The sequence below is a fragment of the Alexandromys fortis genome, unplaced genomic scaffold (genome assembly GCF_014885135.2).
Source record: "Alexandromys fortis isolate MF-2015 unplaced genomic scaffold, M_Fortis_MF-2015_v1.1 scaffold_11, whole genome shotgun sequence".
In the NCBI taxonomy this organism is placed as follows: domain Eukaryota; kingdom Metazoa; phylum Chordata; class Mammalia; order Rodentia; family Cricetidae; genus Alexandromys; species Alexandromys fortis.
Genome location: NW_026067912.1, coordinates 2,838,090 through 2,860,803, shown reverse-complemented (window position 1 = coordinate 2,860,803; position 22,714 = coordinate 2,838,090). Strand labels below are relative to the sequence as shown.

The 22,714-nt window shown below is 41.2% G+C and overlaps 1 protein-coding gene across 1 annotated transcript; it reads right to left on the bottom strand.

Moving 5' to 3' along the window:
• Window positions 1-1,653: 1,653 nt before the first annotated feature.
• Ublcp1 (ubiquitin like domain containing CTD phosphatase 1) lies at window positions 1,654-17,947 on the bottom strand. Its single transcript, XM_050138635.1, has 11 exons — window positions 17,819-17,947; window positions 15,022-15,219; window positions 14,202-14,293; window positions 13,766-13,851; window positions 13,573-13,688; window positions 12,106-12,204; window positions 10,205-10,242; window positions 9,616-9,714; window positions 6,918-7,034; window positions 4,700-4,827; window positions 1,654-2,711 (listed from the first exon to the last, which is right to left on the bottom strand). The coding sequence occupies exons 2-11, from the start codon at window positions 15,173-15,175 to the stop codon at window positions 2,684-2,686; spliced, it is 957 nt and encodes a 318-aa protein (XP_049994592.1). The 5' UTR covers window positions 15,176-15,219; window positions 17,819-17,947; the 3' UTR covers window positions 1,654-2,683.
• Window positions 17,948-22,714: the final 4,767 nt, after the last annotated feature.

Genomic DNA, 22,714 nt, shown 5'->3' with positions numbered 1-22,714 from the left:
ACAGCACTATCTAAAAAATATTTTTTGCATAGCCTCTCTAGCCTCTTACCTCTCCATAGCTCTACTCCCACAGAAGCCTACTTTATTTCCATAACTGGATATGCTTCGGTTGCTTGCTATTCACCTGCTGATCCTTCACCTCTTGGACTGACTATTACTAAAGATACAGTTCAACATCCCAGTGCTTTCTAATGCAAACCCAAAGGACTCCCTGTCTCAAACTACTCTTTGAAGGTGAGATTTCATGATTCTATATAGTTGTTTGGCTAAATAACTAGCCAAACTAGCCAAACACTAGATAACGTTTATCTTAAGCTTGGAATTATGCCTGGTGAGTTTTATCAGATACTCTGTTGAACTGTCAGTCGTATATCAAAGGGATGTCACTGCCATAAATCCTAAGAGTTAAAAGGTATAAAGGTTCTCATACCCCATGAAAGTGTTAATCACACAAAATTCATGCTCCCAAACAGCCTCAGCCCTTAGTAACAGAATGGCTAGTAAACTTTGGTTTGGGTGCCACCTACTGGTAGGAAATGGATGTCAAAAGCCCACCTGGTTAAATGTTGAGCTATGCTAAGAATGTTTTTCCCTGACCTATGTTATCTTTCATGTTCAGCTCACTTGAAAAGATGAGGCCCTTCCCCATTCCTATTTGGAATAATAAACTCATTGCATAAGGAAAATGAAAAGAACCAATGAGATGTTCTTAAAATGTCTGAGTCTAGGACTGGGGAGATGACTCAGTGCACAAAAGGACCTGCATAGATACAGGAGGACCTGTGTTCCGATCCCCAGCACTCATGAAAGATCTAGGCAAGGAACCGGAGAGATGGCTCATTGGGGAAAGTGCTTGCCATCTGAGTATGAGGACCAGAATTCAGATCCCTAGTACCTACACACAAGACTTGGCAAAGCCTGTAATCCCGGCACTCAGAAGATAGACAGGGAATCCCACTGGCAAACTTAGGTTGTTTTGCCTGGTTCAGCAAGAGTCCCTGTCTGGAGTAAATAAAGTGGAGAGCTACGAGGGAGAACGTCCAATGTCAGCCTCTAGCTTCCACAAGCATCCATGCACCCACACAGAACACACCCACATCCCCACCAGGAAAAGCCAAGCAACACAAGCAAGACTATAATGCTAGCACTGTGGAGGCAAAGAGGCAGATCCTGTCCAATCAGCGAGATCCAGTCTCAACAAATAAGGTAGAAAGCAACTGAAATCATATAGGTGCATACATACACATAAATACTTTTTAAAAATTCTCCACTACCAGATCTCATTACAGATGGCTGTGAATCACCATGTGGTTGCTGGAATTGAACTCAGGACCTTTGGAAGAGCAGGTGGTGCTCTCAACTGCTGAGCCATCCATCTCTCCAACCCTTAATTACTTTTTTAAAAAAAATTACCATACATTTAAGAAACATTTTAATAAATTATTTCTCATCTAATTAGCTGCTCAGATAATTTTGAAAGGCTAGTGATATATACACACTTATTCTGCAGTGGGCCTCCAACTCTGAATCTTCCTGCCTCCGTACGCCAGCCTCACATTTAATATACAGAGGTCCTTGCCTGAACACGGTCAGTGATTTCACAAAGAGGAAAAAAAGGAAAAAAAAAATATTTGAGACATTACAGAACAGATAGCCAGTATTTTAAGAAAAGATATTTATTATTTACACCACTGAAATAGTCCTGTAAGAACAATGTACACCATGTTCATTTAAAAGGAGCAATTCCCTTCAAATACAAGAACTGTATAAAGCAATACTGTCAACACAAAACAGTGGTCACATTACATATCTGCAGGCTTAAGCATTGCAAGTAACAGGTATTTTTAATCTTATGGCCAGAAAAGTTTGCTGCAACGGGGTTAGTAGTTGGCAATGACGCACAGCTGGAGTAGGCAGATGCTATCCATGCTTCAGAGAGAGGAGCTGGTGAATGTGCCTTTTCCTACTGCGGTAAGCTGTGCTCAGGACTACAGTTTTAGGCAAAAGTGCTTCTACTTAGCCACCCAAAGGACTCCTACTCTTGTCCTCTAGTGTGATTTCAGTTTGTTTGTTGACCTGCCATCGAGGGCATGGTCTTATCATGCAGATGTCCTCCATTCTTAAAGAACACTGACAACTCCAGCTTCTAAAGGGGAAGAGGAACTCTGTGACAAGGAAGAACAACTCTAGGGAGTTTTCAGCACAACAAACTTGCTATTTAAAAGCTTGTTGGAGCTTTTTGGTTTTGCTTTTGGTTTAAAGGGGAAAGAACTAGCTAGTTTGAAGATAGGTTTGGTCTCAGACTCAGGCAAGGAGACGAAAAATGTAAGACAAAACTAGTTTTTAAAGTCACAGATGATGCCGGTGGACGTATTTCTCCCCACCTTTCATTTCATTTTCTGTTTTCCATTTTTTAGAGGGTTTGGAAAACGCCTCAATAATCAATGCCAGAGAAAATTTTCTTCAGGAGTAAATAAACATAGAGGGAAGAGAACTTTTTTTTTTTTAGCACTTTGTTATGATCTTCAAAAAAATACAAAATAAAATTTACACAGCATTGGAAGACCACAGCTAGGCAGCCTGGCATCTGCTTCAGTGTCCAGCACAATCATGGTAATGCCTAGCAAAGAAACAAATGTCCACAGATCTCAAGGATCTCCAACTGTGAATGTAACTACCGTATCTAGTGTCCTTGCTTCTTTGATAGATACCTGCAAGAAATGGAATAAACACTGGATCAGGTAAAATCATGAAAACAATCGACCTCTCCTGCCAAAGAAGTATGGGCCTTTCAAGAGGAGGACAGTTACTAGCTATTACAAACTGTTGTGTGCCCCATGCTCAGAGTGGTTGGAAGCACGTGCTGACTTTAACCTTCACAGGAGCTGCAGAATGAATTTCTACTAGAACTTCCTCTTATTTCTCAGGTACAAAAGTTAAGCAATTTGCCAAGTCAGGCTGCTCAGATTCACAATTAGCCTTTGGAAGTTACAAACATTATATACCACAGTACACTGCCTTTTCCAATGTTAAATAGCATTGTGATTTCTAACTAACTCAGACTTCATCTAAATATCAGATTTTTTTTCCTGCATAAAGATAATGGAATAAAAGATACTATAGGAGGCAGGGCACACATACACATATGTTTTTAAAAAGGGACTGTGCTCAGGAGTGTAAAGAAGGCTGGGGCTGCAGCTCAGAGGTACAGTGCCTACAATAGCACACATGTAACCTTAGGTCAATACCTAGCACTGTAAAAAGAAAAGACTATAAGGGTATTTTACCAAGTGATCAACTGTTTCCTCATATTCTTTACTAGGATCTGCTGCTAGATTAAAATTTCAAACCCTTTCTCATATATAGAAATTACCATCACTAGTTATATGTCAGTAATGTAAGAAGCCAAAAGTGGAATTTGAAGGAGCAAAGTGCCCACCAGGGGTTTCTTTTGGTGTTTTCACCAGCACCAGATCTTTACAGGTCTCATTTTAAAGCAGCCTTACTTATAGGACACAAAGCCCTCACATGTCTCTAGGCTTTCCGTGCTGTGTCAACTTGATGTTGATTGCAATCTGTATGGCTATCCTCAGAGAAAGAGCCCCGAAGACTCCGCCAAACGGTAATCTTTAAAAAGAGAAGTCATAAGCAGCCGTTCTGCTCTCTATTCCTGCTGCTATACACTCAAGTTCCTTGTAATTCTAAACAGTGTTCTGCTGAACAACTTAGAACATAATAGTGGTCAACTCCTAGTCAGTCCCATATGCAGCCCAGCTGCTGGGAGGCTGAGACGGGAGGACCAAAAATGTGAAGCCAGCACAGTTTACAAAGAGACCATGCCTTAAAGAATCACAGAGGAAGGAGCGCAGGAAATTCAGAGGATGGCCTGCTTCTGTCACAAAGCAACTCACCAGCCTCTCAAGTTCCCACTATTGCAACATTAAAGACCTGAAGGAATGTGGGATTGATTATGAATAAGGTAGGGGTTAGAAGAAATACTTTTTTCCATTTTTTAATTAATTTTATTGAGTTATATATTTTTCTCTGATCCCCTTCCTGCCTCTCCCCTCCCCTTCAACCCTCTCCCATGGTCCCCATGCTCCCAATTTACTCAGGAGATCTTGTCTTTTTCTACTTCCCAGGTACATTAGATCCATGTATGTCTCTCTTAGGGTCCTCACTGTTGTCTAGGTTCTCTGGGATTGTGATTTGTAGGTGGGTTTTCTTTGTCTAAAAGCCACTAACGAGTGAGTACATATTATATTTGTCTTCCTGGGTCTGAGTTACTTCACTCAATATGATGTTTTCTAGATCCATCCATTTGCCTGCAAATCTCAAGATGTCATTATTTTTTTCTGCTGTGTAGCACTCCATTGTGTAAATGTACATTTTCCTTTTCCATTCTAAAAGAAATACTTTTGAGGAAATGCCAGTAGAAAAAAATATTTTTAGAATTTATATAAAAAAATTAAGGGCATGGCTGAGTAGTGTGCTTGCCTTTAATCCCAGCACTAAGGAGGCAGAGGCAAACAGAAATCTGTGAGTTCAAGGCCAGCCTGGTCTACAAACCAAGTTCCAGGAGAGTTAGGGATACACAGAGAAACCCTACCTTGAAAACCAAAAATAAAATAAGGGCAGTTTGGCAATGCCAACATGCTTTCCCCACTGGTGTAAAGAGACAATGAGGGTTTGCATCTACCTTTCCCAGTACTTGTGATTCAGTTCCAGGAAATCATCCAGCTTGGCTATCTCTTTGAGATACTGAGTGAGCTTCACCAGCTCTTTGTCTTTATCTCGATTCAGGTGAGCTTTCATGAAAGGCCTTATCTGTCAAAAAACAAACAAACCTTACATTGTGGCAGGAAAGTTAACAAAAGGTCATGCTACTCCAACCTTTCAGTCAGGTACTGAGGCTAAAATACCATGCAAATGACTCATAGTAACTAAGTTTACAGAAGTCTTGGGTACAGGTTTAAGCTCTTCCATCTTCAGCCTAAATTGGACACCGGCCTCCTCCAGCACTGGGATCTGCATGGCTACTTGTATGCTGCTCACATTTTATTTCCTTCTGTCATCTGAGTGGCTCCCACTAACTGATTCATTTACACTACCTACTCTATACAGATATGAGCTTGACCTAAGCACAGTGGAGTCATCTCTCCTGTGGCATTCCTCTACGCCTCTATCCACTATCTACACTTGTCACTTTGCTGTGTGCTTGCCTGTGTGTGCCATGTGCATCTGCAAAAGCCTGTTCTCTCCCTCCACTCTGTGCTTCCTGGGGGTTGAACAGACATTGTGCAGGCCCCATTATGCTGAGATTATTACACATTAATGCCAGTTTTCTGCCACATTTTGCCATAAACATTTCACTTTGTCATTTATGTATAAAGATCAGTTTCCATAAAAGGGCAGTCATGTTTTCCCAAATTATAAGGTTGATATATTTTATATCTTCACTTAAAAAGTACTACAAATTATAAAAGTCAGGAAAACAGAAGAGACTGGATCTTGATTTACACAGTGAGAAAGTGAAGTATGACTTATCTTTACATAAAACAAGTATGACTTATTTTAAATGAAATGTTTGGGATGTTTCAGAATATTAGAAGATAGGGTAGAGTGAACACACTTGCTTCTCTTCCAAGGCAACAATCCGGGCTTCTATCACCATTCTGACACTTGCACTACACTCACTATGCACTAAACCAACTCAACCCGAAACTCTGTAAAGGCTTCCACGACCTACTTTCTACAAGTCCCCATCCCTTGTCTTTATCAAGATCCTGGCTGGCTGAGTTCAGCACAGAGGGAAACCTCTTACAACAGGATGTCCACTTCACCTGGAGACATCCTCACTACTGTCAGAGCATCTCTGCTCATACTGTGCAGATGTGCTAGCAGCCACGGGCATTAGGAGCATTCAAGCTTCACCATTCTCTGCTGCCAGGATGAAGTGACTCTGTAGCTCCTACACAGATGTTGAGTGACTCATGCTAAGATTATCACTGACTCAGGAAACAAGTCACATAGACTCTGTCCAAATTCTGTCAAATACCCATCACAAACACAGTTTTGAGTAAGTCTTAACTTTTCATCCTAGGATTAAGAAAGGGAAACAAAACATATGTGGTTCCTTCTATCACTTGTGCCTGATAATTCTAAGATCTGTGCTTAACTTAAAAGAATCCAAAACTGGGGGCTGGAGAGATGGCTCAGAGGTTAAGAGCACTGACTGCTCTTCCAGAGGTCCTGAGTTCAATTCCCAGCTACCACATGGTGGCTCACAACCATCTGTAATGAGATCTGGTGCCCTCTTCTGGCATGCAAGCATACAGGGAAGGAATGCTGTATACATAATAAATAAATAAATCTTTAAAAAAAAAAAAAAAAAAGAATCCAAAACCCTCACAACCATGTGTAACTCCAGTTCAGCAATCTAACACCCTCTCCTGGAATCTGTGGGTACACACAGTGACAAACATATATACATCTGGCAAACAATCATACACACAAAATAAAAACAAGCAAATTGATAAATTGTGTTGTGTATGTGTGTACATGTATCACTGAACATGTCCTTTCCTGAGATACATGGGATGGATTCACCACTGTTTGAACACCACAGAATATACTTCATCTGACTGCACACCTAAGTCCAATGGTAAAGCCTACTGCTTGCTCCCAGTCCACAAAACCACAGCATGTTACTATACTAAACACTGTAGACAGTTGTAACACAATGATTAGGTATCTACACAAAGACAGGACACAGTAAAAATACTAGGTAACAGGACATTTTCTGCTTTGTTATCTTACAGGGCCATTCTAACACTCCCGGTCTGAAAGACCATCCAAAAGTCCATGACACTCCACACTCAGGTGACATGAGCCCAGAGCAAGTAAAGCTGTCTTACCTTCAGTCCGTTCTGTGGATTCATTAGAAAATTTCTTCCTATGTCATCAAACATAATGGTGTTCTTTTTGCTGTAGAACTCAGAAAACTTTCCCCAAATGACACCAAGAGGCTTCACCTTAAAATAAAGGTTTATATTTACTCAGCGTTAGTTAACAGCTCACCCCTAAAAGCAGAGCAAGCTTCTTCCTGTCTGTAGGGCTGTACTGAATGACCACTAGGAACCACATGAGACTACAATGTTCAATGGCTTGTGCATGTCTACCACATCTAGCCCTACCATAAAACTTTACACAATATTCACATGAAGATTCTAGGGCAAAAGACATAGGTGTTTTCTGGGCTAATAGAGACCCGCTTCTCTCAAGATCTTTCAAACTAGTGACATCTCAGTGAGGAAAACCCTAGGCTCTTTCAATTAATGTTAGGTAGCTTATTGCAAATATATATGATTTTTCTTGTTGTATTTCTTTGTTTTTGCCATTTCAGAGCCCTACTCTGCAGCCTACGCTGGCCTTGAACTCATATTCCTCCAGTCTCAGCCTCCTGCGTACTGGAACAGAGGTGGATGTCACTGTGTCCCAGGGATTTTGTCTTTAAGTCACTGCACCAGTGCCTGATTTCTAGGAGATTTGATCCACAAACTTCAAAGGCACCAGAATTTAATTCCTGGTTTTGTTTCAGAATTCCTAATCCAGGACTACAAAGGGACAAAACACTACAGACCTATCTGCTGATACTCACATAGTTTACAAAAGTCTCTCAAAACCCAAACTGACAACGCTTCCATATAGAAGCATCACCATTCACCAGCTATTCATGAGGTGAAGTAATATCTTCCTACAGCAGTGGTTCTCAACCTTCCTAATGCTGTGACCCTTTAATACAGTTTCTCATGCTGTGGTGATCCCAACCATAAAATAAATTTCACTGCTACTTTATAACTGTAATTTTGCTCTTATGAATCATATTGTAATGTCTGTCTCCTCTGGTGGTCTTAGGCAACCCCAGTGAAAGGGCTGTTTCACTCAAGGGGTTGCAACCCACGGGCTGAGAATCACTGTGCTAGGAGGAAGCCTTCACCAACTACAAACCTTTTATTTTGGAGAATAAATATGAATGAACAAAGCATTCAGAAAATGCCTAAAATATATCCATTTCTAAAAAGCAGGTTCTTCCTAGATAGTGGCAGGACTTCCACTCAGTGAACTGAGTCGATGGGTGAGATGAGCAGCAGCCAGGAGAGAACGCCTGAGGAGCGCTCAGCTTAACACCAAGACAATGCTTTCTTCCGAGGAATACTATTTTAACATTTTTTCACCTAAATTTTTTCTACTATTTGTTTATTCCTGAAACACAACTGCCCAATTTTTGAATCAAGAATATAGAAACTAACACAGTAAGTCAGACTCTAGGGGTTTGCAGGGAACTTGTCTCAGGTTTGACGATGAGACTGTTCAGATACCAGGATTAGACATCCTACATCTCAAGTTTAGCACACTTTGTTCTCCCAAACATGGACTAATATTGATGACCACAGAATAATCTGAAAACAAAGAAATATGCAAAGGAAAATTTCAAATCATGTGTTAACATGATAGGTAACAACTAGACAGTCTAGTCCATTCACCTTCAGGCTTGGCTTTTTGTTTTTTTCAATAAAAAACCAGCCTCAGAAAGTTCACTAAGGGGAATCCTAGAGTACACAAAGGCTAAGAACCATTCCCACTGGCCTGCAAACATCATTAAGACTGCCTTTATTTGAAGTCCTTAACCATTCCGCTGTATCAAAGGAGGAAGTAGATTGCACCGCACGCACCAATCTCAGCTCTCCACGCCCAACCACAGGGAGTGAGCTGTCCTCTGATGCCCCACCGCTGCAGCCCTGCTGGGCTTAGGTTTCCTGAGCTCCACAACACTTAGACCGCAGAAGGCAAGCAGCAGGTCATAATTACACATCTCTCCTGGTGTGTGAGTAGCTCTTGCACTGAGGAAGTCCTCGTGCATGCAGGCCACTATTTACACTTTACCACCAGCTCTCTTCCTTCCTAATACAGGGACAACATTTCCCTTATCTTTATTACTAACTGTGCCTGTGGCTGGGCTGTGTAGGAGCAGTCACTTGAGTAAGCCACATCAAAATTCATCATTTTTAAAGTCCAGTCCTCTTCTCTGATGTCCTGCTGTTATTTTCTAGGATGTAACCTGGTCCATGTATTCTACATCAGTTTCTTCTAGAGAAATGTGAGTACACTCTGGTTTGTATCCAACACACTTCCTGATAATATTCAGTTTCTCTCTTCTACCCGTGTGGCAGTTCTTCACTGTCACTACAGCTAGGCTTCACACAGTTCCTTTCTAGACAGCCTTTCAACAGCTTTGCTTGCATCATTAGATTTCACTTCAATGTTTTAAGTTAATTCATTTAGTTTATATTTTTGAGACAGGGTCCCATTATGGAGCCCTGACTCCTCACCTGTCTGGAACTATGTTGACCATGCTTGACCTTGAACTCAGAAAGATCTGCCTGCCTTCTGAGTATTGCAAATCTTTTAAAATATAATGTCTTTGTCAAAATTCAGCTGCCACTTTACGATCTGTTCAGGTGAAATTCTAAATTCTACTTTTTTTTTTCTTTTCTGAAAGTTTAAATACAAAAAAATACACTCATCTTTAACAAAAGCAACAGGAGCTCTTACATCGATGAGCCCCCTCCTCGGCGTGTGCACCGTTATCATGGCAGCACTGTCCAGCATGAAGGTAATCTTATAATTGGAATTCGTGCTCACTCCCAGTTCCTGTAACACAAACGTTCATGAGGTTAAAATGCAGGAGTGGAAAATCCCAGGCTGTCTGAACATTCTATCTGCAATTTCTCAAACTGTCTATTTAATTTTCTACAGCAATTGCAGCCACATTCTGCTATACAACTGGGAAGTATTTGTTTTGTTGAATTGTGTTGGTGAGCAAATCAGAAGTGGATTCATTCCTAACTGCCCATTTTAGAATGAATCGCCTCATCAATATCGCACACCAGAGCAAAGGGCAAAGAAACATTACTGGAGTAAAAGGGAGGTAAAAACGGGGCTTAGCTTTTCCTTGGAACCAGCTTAGGCATTCAGATCAACCCATCATTAAGCAGGCTCAAACACACCCCTACTCCCAACACTGGCATTCTGTAGCTATTAAAAGACAGCCAGTAAAAATGGAATTGGTTCAGTCTTAGAATCTTTCATCTGTCTAATGTGATTTTAGAACATGGTGAAATGGCTTGTTTCTAACACTTACTTTCATTTTAGCTTCAATCCACTTCATATTTGTTGCAGCTAAAACATGAGGAATAATACAATACATATGAAAAGTTTGAGTTTCATTTTTTTTAAAAAGAATTTTTCTGAATAAATAAACTTTCTAAGCAAGACCACAACTTTTAAAACATCATAAATAATGGTCCCTAATAGACTTACATTAGTGTGTCTTCTAAAAAGAATAATACTTAAACCACAGAGGTAAATCATGATAAGTAAAACCCAAACTCCATTTAAACCAGCCCTGCCACTGTTCTTTATTCATTTCAAAGCAGTTTGAGAGGTGTGGATCTCAACTTTCTCTGGCAGCAGATCCAGGAAATGCATAAGCACTTACGGTGTCAGCATAAACATACTTATGGTTTGTGTCAAAAGTCTGTGTGGAAGACTAGCCAGCTATGTCAGGCTTTAGCAAATGACGCTTCTTAAGCCCAGCATCTTAAACCTGAGACACATGTAAGAAGTCCCCTACGTTACACTACACGTCTGCACCAACAAAATCACTGACACAAAGGCCAATCCTCATCTTTCCATGCTCTCCTGGTCTCAGCTTACGCTTTACGTGCAGAATTGGCGGGTAAAACTCCACGTTTAGAGAATGTCGCATTTCCAGTGAAAACAATCGTAAGGAAAAGTTAACTAGCAGCTGTTCTGTACAAGTGATTTCCGGATGAAAAGCGAGGAGACACAGAGTAAAGAGCTCTTCACTGTTAAGGCATCACTGTGTGTTAGCGACGGTGCTAGTTACCAGACCTCCACTCAAAGTATAGGTCAAAGTACTACTTCCAGGTGATTAAATGACCTGCCTGACTCCACAAAGGACACCACTTCCTAGCATATTTAGCTCTAAAGTAAGTACCCCTTTTCAACCTACAGCCATAAAATAATTTACCAATAACTTATTTTAAATATATGATATAAAAAAAGGTCCTCTAAACACTAATGTTTAAGTTCTTTTCTCTGATGTCATATCAGGTGGGAAAAAAATTGCTTCAGTTAGCTCTCTTCTCCCAACTTCAAAAATGAAATTACCACACTTTCCCTTGTTTTTAATCTTACCAGCTGTGAATTAAGCGTCAGTGCACAAGGGATATACTCTCCATTACAAGGGAAGGACAAAGAAAGCTTACAGACTGCAACCAACGATCTGGCTTCTCATCAAATACCCACTACAATTACATGGGAAACGTTTATATTTGATGGAATCTTATTCCGGTCATGGTAACTCTCTGATTATGAAACTGCCAAGAAGTAATTTCAATGTCTGCATAGGGGTGGGATGTCTGCTTCATTTACCAAGACACAGAAAGACAAATGTCAACCGAACTCAAAGTGTGACCTTAATACAGCAAGCTTCTGCTCTGTAGCAAACTCATGATCTATCATGTCTACAAACTCAACATCAGAAACACTGCTTCTGCCATGTATTAACTTTCCCTTAGCAATTCACACCCTTCTTTACTCCTGTCCAGCTACATTGCTAAGATATTTTTGTAAAGAAATGTCTGTTTCCAAGTATTTTTGAAACTAGAGTGAGAAAAAAAAGAGGAGGTATTATGGATTAATGGCTGGGGATAGAGCTCAGTGGCAGAGTGTCTCTAGCCCGCACAGGGTCCCTAGTTCAAGTCCCAGCACTGCAAAAAACAAATGAATAAGCAGTTTTATTCTAACATAATGGCCTATACTCAACTATCTTCTTACTATTAAGAAAATATACATGTACTTCATATAATAACGTAAGGAAGTCAAACATCATTTTAGAAATTCACTTAAAAAACATTCACATTTAAACAAATCTTTTCTAGTAGTGTTTTGTACAGTAAAATAATATAAGTAACAAACTTATTTCCATGGAAAACTAATTAAAAAAATTAGGCTTACACCAAATAACAATGTCATAATCTTCATATGCAGATGTTAGAAATTCATGAAGATAGGGTCTCATTAACTCTACCCCAGTCTCTGCACAAGACCTATGATCTAAAAAAAAAAAAAAAAAAAAAAAAAGTGGATCATAAAAACAATTATTAGCTTATTATCAGGGACAAGTACTGGGCAGAATGAAGTTATTATAAAAAAGTAACCTGTCATGGGATAGAATACACACAACTGCACAAAGCTTGAGGCTGAAGGACATTGAGGATGAGCGGATGTTTTTGCAGGCACAGAATTCGACGCCCTTGAACTGCAGTGTCAAAGGATCAATTCTATATAACATGCAACGAGCGACACTGACAATTCGGACTTAAATGGAACACTGTATTTTTTTTCATCTAGTTTGAGTATTTTTCTCAATAACGAACAGTAAGCAAAGCCCCCCATTCTCACATATACTCATCATCCTAAGAAAATCAACAATATCACTGCACAACAAGTGCAATCAGTTGATTAATTCTTAAGCAAAATGCACATTAAGTTATAACACATGCTCAGGGTTACAAGCAAGAAAACTTCACTATCAGAAAGTATATATTTATTGCCAATACTAGAAGATGAAACAAATGTTTTTAGTTTTCAATTGACATGGCAAATTTTAAATTTAAGAAAAGAACCTGAATATATTTAAAAAGAAAACAAGGGTAAAATAAAAACACTATTTTTTTAAAATAGTCCTCATTAAAGTGTCAATCAGAGTTAAGTTGGTTAAATTATAACATCCTTTGCCCCCACAAATAACCTATGTGTGTATACAAATATTTTTAAGCATGTGGCTTGGTTGAGGTTTCTACAGGTGATAAACCACTATGACCACAAAGCTCCTACGGCTCTCAGGTCACAGTTCTATATGGAGAGCAGGCAGAGCAGGAACTCAAGGCAGGAACTGAAGCAGAAGCCATGGAGGAACACCACTTGCTGTTCTGCTCCCACAGTTTATTCAGCCTGCCTGTTATAGCACCCAGGACCACCAGTCCAGGGGAGGCACCACCCAGAGTAAATTGGGCCCTTCCAGATCAATCACCCATCAAACGCACCACAGGGCTGCTTACAGGCCAACTGTATGGAGGTATTTTTGTTTTAATTAAGATTCCTTCTCCCAGACAATCCTGGCTTGAGTCAAGGTGGCATAAAAACCAGCCAGCACAATATATATTTAATTCAAAGCAATTAACAATAACAAAAAAGAAACACACAAACACACTAAAAAGAAAAATCAAAACCATTAAAAGCGTCCATCTTTGGCTCTTAAAATTATAGGTAATGCCTTCTTTGCTTATCTGTATTTCCTAGATGAATGATTTATTTCTGTAACAATAAGGACGCTTTCAAATACTTCGTGTGGACATGGAGCTGCCGGGAGGAAAACTGTTACAGGTAAAAGAACAGCAGCGTGTACCTTAACGGACTCACCAAATAACGTATAATCGACATCCAGCACCAGAAGCTTCTTCCCTTCCCTGGGAGGGTTCAGCACTTCCACTTTGTACTCCTTGACTCTGCGAGAGATCTTCAGTAAGTTTTCTTCCCTAACAGAAAAGTAAGATCAGATGAAAAACCTCTCTCTTCGCACATAGCAATCTCTGTGAAGGCCAAGAGCACTTACCTATTTTCTACTTCAACTATTTCATCCTCAATGTCAAAGTCGTTGATGACATCATCATTGTCAGGAGGAGGGCATAAGACGTCTTCCTATTAAGACAGGAAAGCTGTGTTTCGCCGTAACAAGCACACATGTTGGCAATCTCAGCTCAAGCACAGAGTGTGGGAAAATCTCCACTGTTAATTACTTGTTCTGTAGGCCCCCTGGGCAGATCTGACATATTAAATTTTACACATAGGCTATATATACTTACAACTAACTATATACTAAGAAGGCCCCCACTACCTAGCTCTGCTGAGTTAATGCCACATTCATCGTGCCGTCATTTTTCACCGATCATGAGATGGAAAGTTTTAACACATTAAATTAAAACTACAATGGTACAGTGTCTATTGTAACACCCTCAAAGGGACATATGGTAACAAAAGTAAACATTTACCAAGCTCTCCTCACGAGTTCCCATCATCATGATTTTAGTATTTGGTTTCAGTTTGAGAGCTCCAAGCTTAACATCATTTTCTGCAGGTTTGCCTACAATACAAGCAAATGACTGTTTTCTCACTAAAGTTCAAGTGCTGGTTCCACTATCCCATTACATAAAAGCCAAACATCAACAGGTCTGATAGTATTGGGTTTCTTTAGTTTCTTTCTTACAGTTAAAAAAAAAAAATAATAATCCTACTACTTAGCATAGTAAGTCATTAGTAATACAAGGATTATCTCCCTGAGTCCCATCTGGCCTGGCAGTGGACCTACCTAATCAAAATCAACTCATGTTTTATTGCTCAAGATAAAGATGGCACCGTGCTAGAAGCCTTGAAGCCCAAGACTAAACTATAGATTCTCTAGTACCTCAAACTCACCTGTTAATGACATAAAAGATCCAAGTAAGCTAGCCAGGGACAGTGCCAATAAACTAAGTATAATCTCCACTTCTGAAACAAGAGACGATTTGGGAAGAATACAAACCCAAGTAATAATGAAAGGTAAATCACAGATGCCAGAAACAAATGACTCTCTCCTGGGATTTCTGTGTCAAAGCCTTAACAAGCCAATACCAACTGTCAGGGGAACAAAGTCATCCAAACAGTAGTGGGATTTTCAAGTAACTGTTCATTATCCTTATTTTTATCACTGAAACACGTTTAGGAAACTCAAAAAAAAAAGTTTCTTTTATTTTTTAAAAAAAACATAAACCATAATAGCAAACAGGAAAACCCATAACCACCAGTATAAAAACCTCCAAGTGGGGAGATTACCTTTAACTTTGAGCCCCAGTAACTTCTGGCGCTCTGGGAGCACTCCCGTGAGGGTCTTGAGGAACTGCTTGAGATCGAGCACAGTATCATCTTCTGAAAGCGTGGTCACTGAATACTCCTGCCCACCCCATTTCACAATGATGGGGAGCGCCATTCTTCTCGCATAGGAAGTGGTAGCTTTCTGTCAGAACGAAACACCTAGGAGACAGGCACACACACAGTAAGTGCCTGCAGCCTGAACCCTACTGTACAGTCTAACGGTGGAGATGGGTGTGCCTCCTGCAAAGGGGGCTCACAGAATCCCACACGCTACAATTTCCTTACTCATTCTGGCTTAAGGTTAGTATTTCCTAACACTCTTTCAGATTCTTCCTCTTGTTCACCTAGCGAAGAACAATGAGCTGCCTACCCATCCTGCTTGGTTTGGTTGGGTTTGTGCTGGAGAGGCAAGCCCCTCCACAGCACACATCTGTGTTCATCAAATGGTAGAGAGGCAGTCACTGGGAGCACTGAACGCAGAACAAACTACCTGGGCTCAGGCCCGAGATCTCCCACCTACTATTTCACTCCTGAAGTTACTCTGCTGAGCACATACCTTCCCTCATCTGTAGAACAGAGGAATGCTATTTGCATCTTAAGGTTCTTGGGATGATTAAATCGGTTAACATTTCTAACTCTACTTGGGAAGCACTGTATGTCTTAATTAAATAAATTTAAAGCAGTCCTAGATAATACACCATTATGTGCTTTATATTTTACAAACTGACCAGATGTACAAAGATCATCTCATCTAGTAAAGGTATCTAATAACTCCAAGTGGATCTACAGGAGTTAAAGCCATCAAATTTCCATTTCAAAAAACAAACCTGCTCATATAGATCCAACCATAAAAATGTTACATGGCAGCTGCTATTCTAACAACGAAATGCAAGTTGCTTGTCCCATGAATTTATAAACTCATTTCCTTCATTGGTTGGGGAACTGAGCTTTCTATTGGCATTCTGCAAAGCTTTCACCTACATAACGAAAACATTTGATTGTACAAAATCGTCACAACCTACTGTGAGAGAAGGTAAACCTTAAATGACAACCTGCAAAAACCTAACTTGGAAAGTCTGTCACCGTGCCCATTATAAAATATTAAGAAATCCCTACTCACACTGGCTTCTGCGGTTCCCTTCAGTCACTTATACTTACGTTCATAAAGTTCTACAGAAAATTTGCAGCAAGCCTGCTAACTGGGGAAATAAATGTCACTTTAGGCAGAATCTGCCCCCAAAAGTGTTATGACCTTGAATAAAAAGGCATGTGAGTCAAACTGGAATAGTTATATATGTTATTTTTCTGTAAGACACAGAAATGGTAATGACTTCCTAAGAGTTAGGAAGGCATCTACCACTTCTTTATGCTGTGATGGGCAGAGTAGCGCTTGGAGACCATGAGAGAGTGTTAACTCATGGTTCCTAATCAAGAGCACCAACCTAACTGGAGAAGACTTCTTGGAAGTGCCATCAGAAGGTAAAGGAAATGAACGGGAAAGTGTGTATCTTAACCAGTCTTGCTCTACAGTCTCTGAAGCATGCTGAAACCCTAGCACGCCATTCCTCTAGGCTCTTCCATGTTATCAGCTTTAGAAAAATCTGGCAACGGCATGGGCTCTATGTGCTTAGCAAAACAGAGCACAACTTCATAAAGAACTTCTGCCACAAATGCTGACTAGAAGCTTAGGTGAATGCCCTAAGAAGACGAGCATAGAAAACGAAGGTTACACACTTACACTGCTTAAGTTCCTAAAACTTCTTTTTTTAATTTTGGAATCTTATTTCATCACTACTGAGAATCATGCAGGACGTAAAAGCATGGCATTTTTATACCTTTTCTTATACAATTCTAATAGTTTATTATTACATAAGACCGTCCCAAATTGGGGATGGGAGCAATAAGGGGTAAGAGCAAACTCAGAAGCACATTTTTATGGGATATGTAAAGAATATATATTTAGGTCGGAGTTCTGCCCAACATCCAGTGTTGGCTTTGCCTAGTCAATTCTTACCTCTGTCCCTCAGCCTGCTAAACCCTAAGACGAGTCAAGTCAAATTTACGTGTTTCGATAAGCGAGAACACCGAAAACACTTGGTAAGGTGCAAGGTGCTAGATGAGCCGTAGTAGCGAGAGAAGGGCATGCTAAACATCGCATAACTGTCTCACTCTTCACCGTCCTGAACAGCTGTCCTCGCTGTACAGGCTAGAAACCTGCCAAAGAAGTCACAGCGACTCGCCCAACACCGCACAACGAAAAGCAGCTTAAAGGCGGCAATTTCAAAAGTAACAGTGTGAACTTTTCATTAAGCCTGGCAAGAGCGAGTATGCGGTGGCGGGCTCCGGGCCCGGGCACCAGCCAGCAGCCGCCGCGCGGGGTACAGCTGAGACTGGACCGGGAGAGCATCCGAAGGCAGGCAGAGACCCAGACACAGACTGCCTGGGACGCCTTCTACAACCACCTTGAGGGGACGGCGAGACAGACCCAGCAAGAGGGAGGAATGAGGCCTGCGGGACGCAGAACATTCTAGGATGTGGGGAGCCCTGGGATCAGGTGAGAAGGCCGGATGCGAAGGCGGCGGCTACTACCCGCAGCGCGCCGGGACGGGGGCCTCTGAGTGCCAGGCGGGACAGCCGCGGTCCCAGCCCGCCCGGCCCGTCAGCGAGACAAACCACGAGGCGCATGCAACTCGGTAGCACTCCCAGCCGCGGCGTCGCCTTCACAGGCAGGCGGCCGCCGGATCCCGCGTCCCCTCACCTGGAGCGCGGCGGAACCAGCCACAGCGGACGCCAAAGCCGGCCGCAGCGGAACCTAAGGAAACCGGAAGTAAGGGGCGGGGCCGGAACCGGCGAGCGGACCGGAAGTGTGTGGTTGAAGCCGGAAATGTGCTGTAGGAGGACTAGGGAACAGTTTGTTTGGTTTCTCTTCTAATGCTAAGCCCGGAGAGCCCCGGCCAAGCATCTCCAGAGAGTGATAAGAAAGCCGAATCTTTCCCAGACCAAAAAAAAAAAAAAAAGACCCCCGGTTCCTGAGTGGCCGCTGGCCATTCTGCGCATGCTCCGAGTCCGGGTGGGCGCTTCGGGCCTCTGACGTATTTTTTCGCCAAAAGCGACCCGTGTGGGTCGTGGGTCGTTAGTATTTACATTCTTGCAGAGTTCTCTGGTACTCACGAGACTGTAGCTCGCGCAGCAGTGCCCTGTCCCGAATGAAAACGAGCAGACGGCCTTTGAGAACTGAAGGCGAGACCTTTCTATAGACGCAAGTAGCCAGTAATGCTAATAATTTCGGGACCTTCGGATTTTATCCACTGCAGAGGAAAAGTCGGGGTCTGTAAAGAGAAAGGGCAGGCCACAGTGACCTAGACACTCCAGGAACAAATGTCTGTGTGACACCTGTGGTCCAGATTTGTGTCTCGGCTCAGAATCCCACCCACCAATATATGTTTTGCCTCTTCCTTAAATGCATGAAGAGCTAATTCTCTTTACACAAGAATCTTTGCTGTGATGAAAATACACGCTACTGAATTCGAAAACACCGAGAGACCAGATTCGATTTAATTCTAATTAGCTGAGTTTTTGTTTTTAAACTGTCACTGTTCTTAGTTCCCGTGAGCTAAAAGGGGAAGAGGGCGTTTAAAGGCAGGTTCCAATTACTTCATACCTTCAGAATGTACAGCCATGTGAGGAATTGGCTCACTCCCCCGAACATAACGTAAGCATGGCTTACCAGAGCAAGCGATTAATCATCTCATAGCAGTTTTACAAATCTGGGGAGGGAACAAGGAGTCAAGAGTTGTTAGGCGCTCATGTTTTAAGGATTTAGAATGGGTTCCTCAAAGTTTTCCTTAGCCTTCACGTACGAAGAAGTCTATCTGAGCCCCTTCAGGTGGCTGGGAACCAAACCTGGGTTCTCTGTAAGAGTCATGGTTCCAGTCCCATCTCAAAGGTTTTAACCCAGCATCTCTTCTTGCTTTGTTTAGCTGCTCACTAGATGCTTGGCATGGCCTGGTTCTGTTTTCACCACCACAATGAGTAGAGTTTGTTAATCACCAAGGTCAACTAAAATACTTAAATGCTACAGTAACACTTCCTGAGGAGGTTCTTGTTTTGATGTTAGAAAAACTATGTTACAAGAGGTCTAATAACTTAGCTATTACCAGAAAATAAATAATAGTAGCCAAGTGTTTAATAGTATTTCTCAAAAAGAGTATTGTAGCGGAACAGTCTTTTGGCTGTTTCTCTTTTTTTTTTTTTTCTTGTTTTGTTTGCTTTTCTGGAGGTATCAAACCCAGAACATTGCATGTGCTAAGCAAGTGCTCTTCCATGGAACTACCTCTCCAACCCTTTGTTTGTTTGTTTGAGACAAGATCTCCATATTTAGCCCTGCTGGCCTCAAACTCTTCATTCTTTGGCCTTGACCTCTCAAGTTCTTGGATTACAGGCAAACATCAACACTGCAAGCCATCCAAGTTTATTTCTATTTAGCTAAACCTTCATGAAATGAAAAATACAGTTAAGAAAAAAAATTGGAGGGCCAGCTAGATAGTTCAGGGATCAAGAGGGTGTTGTGTGAAGTTTTACTCTTGCCTTTTTGTTGGGCCCACCACCCACCTCCCAAATAAATTACACACGGAAGACTTATTCTTAGGAATGCCCTGCCTTAGCTTGTTTTTTTTTTGTTTGTTTGTTTGTTTTTTGCCAACTTTTAACTTAATTATCCTGACTACTTTTTGCCTGTGGGCCTTTTTCTTTTCTTACTTCTGTATATCTTATTTTCACTCTTACTCCATAGCTGGCTGAGTGGTTGAGCGGCTGGCCCCCAGTGTTTTCCTCCCCTTGTTCTCTCATTGCTTCTCTCTTGGTTCTCCTTCCATTTATACTCTCTGCCTACCAGTCCCACCTGTCCTTGCTCCAGCCTCGCTCTTTATTAGACCATCAAGAGTTTTAGAAAAAGCAAAGAATCACATTTTCACAAGGTTAAACAAATGCAACATAAGCAAAAGCAACATGACTTAAAATAAAATTCCCCAACAAGGAGGTTGCCACCCAGCCTGAATTCCATTCCTGTGTCCCATGTAGAGAGAACCAAACCCTGCCAAGTCTTCTGCCCCCCCCCAACTCCTGTGTGTGAGAAAGAGTAGTACGATCTCATGAAATACAAAATTAATTTTTAAAATTAAATTTTAAAACACTTAGTAGGGATTGAATTGTATAATTATTCCTTTATCTTAATAAAGGGACTGAACTCCTGGAATGAATGCAGAGTTGACCTAGAAAAGGGCTCACAGCAGCTTACAGCAGCCAAGAAGAGAAGCTATCTGTCATTTCTCCCTGGAGCCTCTCCTAACCCAGAGTAAGTGATTCTTGTCCTCTCCCAGTGTCTTTTCATTAATAGGTGATCTGTAGAATGCCTGGTAGTATATGGTCGGTTGCCAGGTATAAAAGACTTAAAAGAAATAGCCAGCTTTACAAAATTAGATGCTAAATTGCAGATACCACTATTGCCATGATGATTTTGTAAGAACAAAGAGCATTTCCCTTTCTAAATCCATTATCATTGCTATCCTGGTTATCTCAGCTTTGTTGAGAACTGTTGAATACCTTTTCCTCTCAAGTCATTTTTCTTTCTCTAGTGACTGTCTTATCTTCTCTCATAAGGCTCTGGAAGACACACACACACACACACTTTTTTCTTTTTTTTTTTCCCCTTTTTTAAAAAGGGACTAGAATCTTCCCTAACATAGGCTGTCAACTAAGCCTGGCAAATTACATCTCTTCTCTATTCTGCTTGCTTCCCCAAAGCAACCATTTAAAACTTCTATCCCACTCAGACTTCAAACCTTCAGTTACTGCCTTGTTCTAGGCAGGTGGCATTGTCCCAGATTTTTGGAGGTCCTCTCCCAACCTTTTCAGATTTATAAACTAAGCCCTGCCTGTCCCTGTCTTCACTTCTTTTGTTTCTGAATGAATTGAGACAGCTCCCTTCTTCCCCAAATCCGCCCTTGTTCTATGTTCTGGCTCCATTTTTCTCAGGAAACCTTCTGTAAATCCAGTGTCCCTCTTCCTTATAGTTTTAACTTCTTTCATAGGCGGTTTCCCTTCAGTGATTGGGTGTGTCTCAGTGTCTCGCCACCATCATTACCAGCCGTTATACCACAGGTTAGGACTCAGAGCATCTGTTTGCACTTGTCTAAATATTGCTTATTACTAAGTGTAAGCTACTCTTCAGCATGTCTTTGGAACATCATTAAAGGAACCGCCTCAGCCACTGTCCTGTGAGCCTTGTGAGGAAGCGGATAATGCTCTGTTCATTTACAGTCTTCATCATGGAGCCTCGCATGATGTTGGCTAAAGTGGAGGCCCACTAACTATGTGATAAATTGGGAATAACAAATGTTAAACAATGTGTATCTAATACTACACATGCATGCACTACTGTATGTCAATGAGGGATTAAAGGAGCGTAAGGCTCGCTGCTTAGAATGCGATAAGTATTATGTTGACAGGTTCTAGCATTTATATGATTCAGTTTTCCATTACTGGGGCAAAATACCCAAGACAATCAACTTGAAACCAAAAAAGGCCCATTTGTGCCCAGTTTCAGAGGTTCACCACTTGACCGCTTGTCCCCACTGATTTGAGCCACTAGTGGCTCACAGGGTGTAAGAGAAAGTGATCTCTTCACCTGGTGGAAGCAGTAAAAACGGCCTGGGAGTTGACTTTCTAGATCCAAACTCTCAGCCTTTAAAAGAATATATTAAAATCAGATGTTCTTACCACAGTTAACTTTAGTGAGTATACTTGGAAATATCTTATATGCATTAAATAATATTATATGTATATACAGTTTGTATGTGATTTTAAAAAAAACAGGTTTGTTTTGTTTTAGATAAGATCTCACTATTTATATCAGGTTGGCCTGGAACTTATGAACTGCCTGCCCCCACCTCCTAAGTGCTGCAATTGCAAGCTTGTGCCGTCATGTACAACTTAAATACAAGCATAATAATAGATTCACAAGAGGTTGCAAAAAAGTCAGTTACATTCCTTACTCCTTTGGGCTTACTAATTCTATCTTCTCTACATGTAGTACATTACTTGTTCATATAGTTCTCCATCTCTTTATCCTATGTAAGGTTATTCAGCCAGAACTTGAGTCAAGATCCAGAACTGTCCCATCACCATGCCTGTCACCTGTGCTAATCTGTTACACCACCCCTATTCCTCTGAACCCCTGACCAGAATGGTAAGATGATGAAAGCATACAATATAAGCCTTCTGAAATTAGAAGAGGGTCCCAGACCTCAGCAGGTCTCAGATCTTAACACAACTGCCACCATGATGGAAGTACTATGCAGGCTAGAAGACTCAGCGTGTAGACAGTAACACCTCCCAAAACAAAAACAAAGACCTAATTCATCAGAGTTCACCATTCTGGGAAAGTCCCTAAATGTACTAACTTTGCTTTCTGACTTCTACAGTTCTGCTTTTAGCTAACTGTTCTTGCTAACTGAAGTGTGTCAACCAAAGTTGTGGGGTTTTTTTTGCTTAAGAGCTCACCCTGAAAAGGTTCAGGACTATTTTGTGATCCCAAATACCTACTGTAGTTGAGGGTGGGTTAAAAAGGAACACAGGCCTAACACCATGTTTGAGT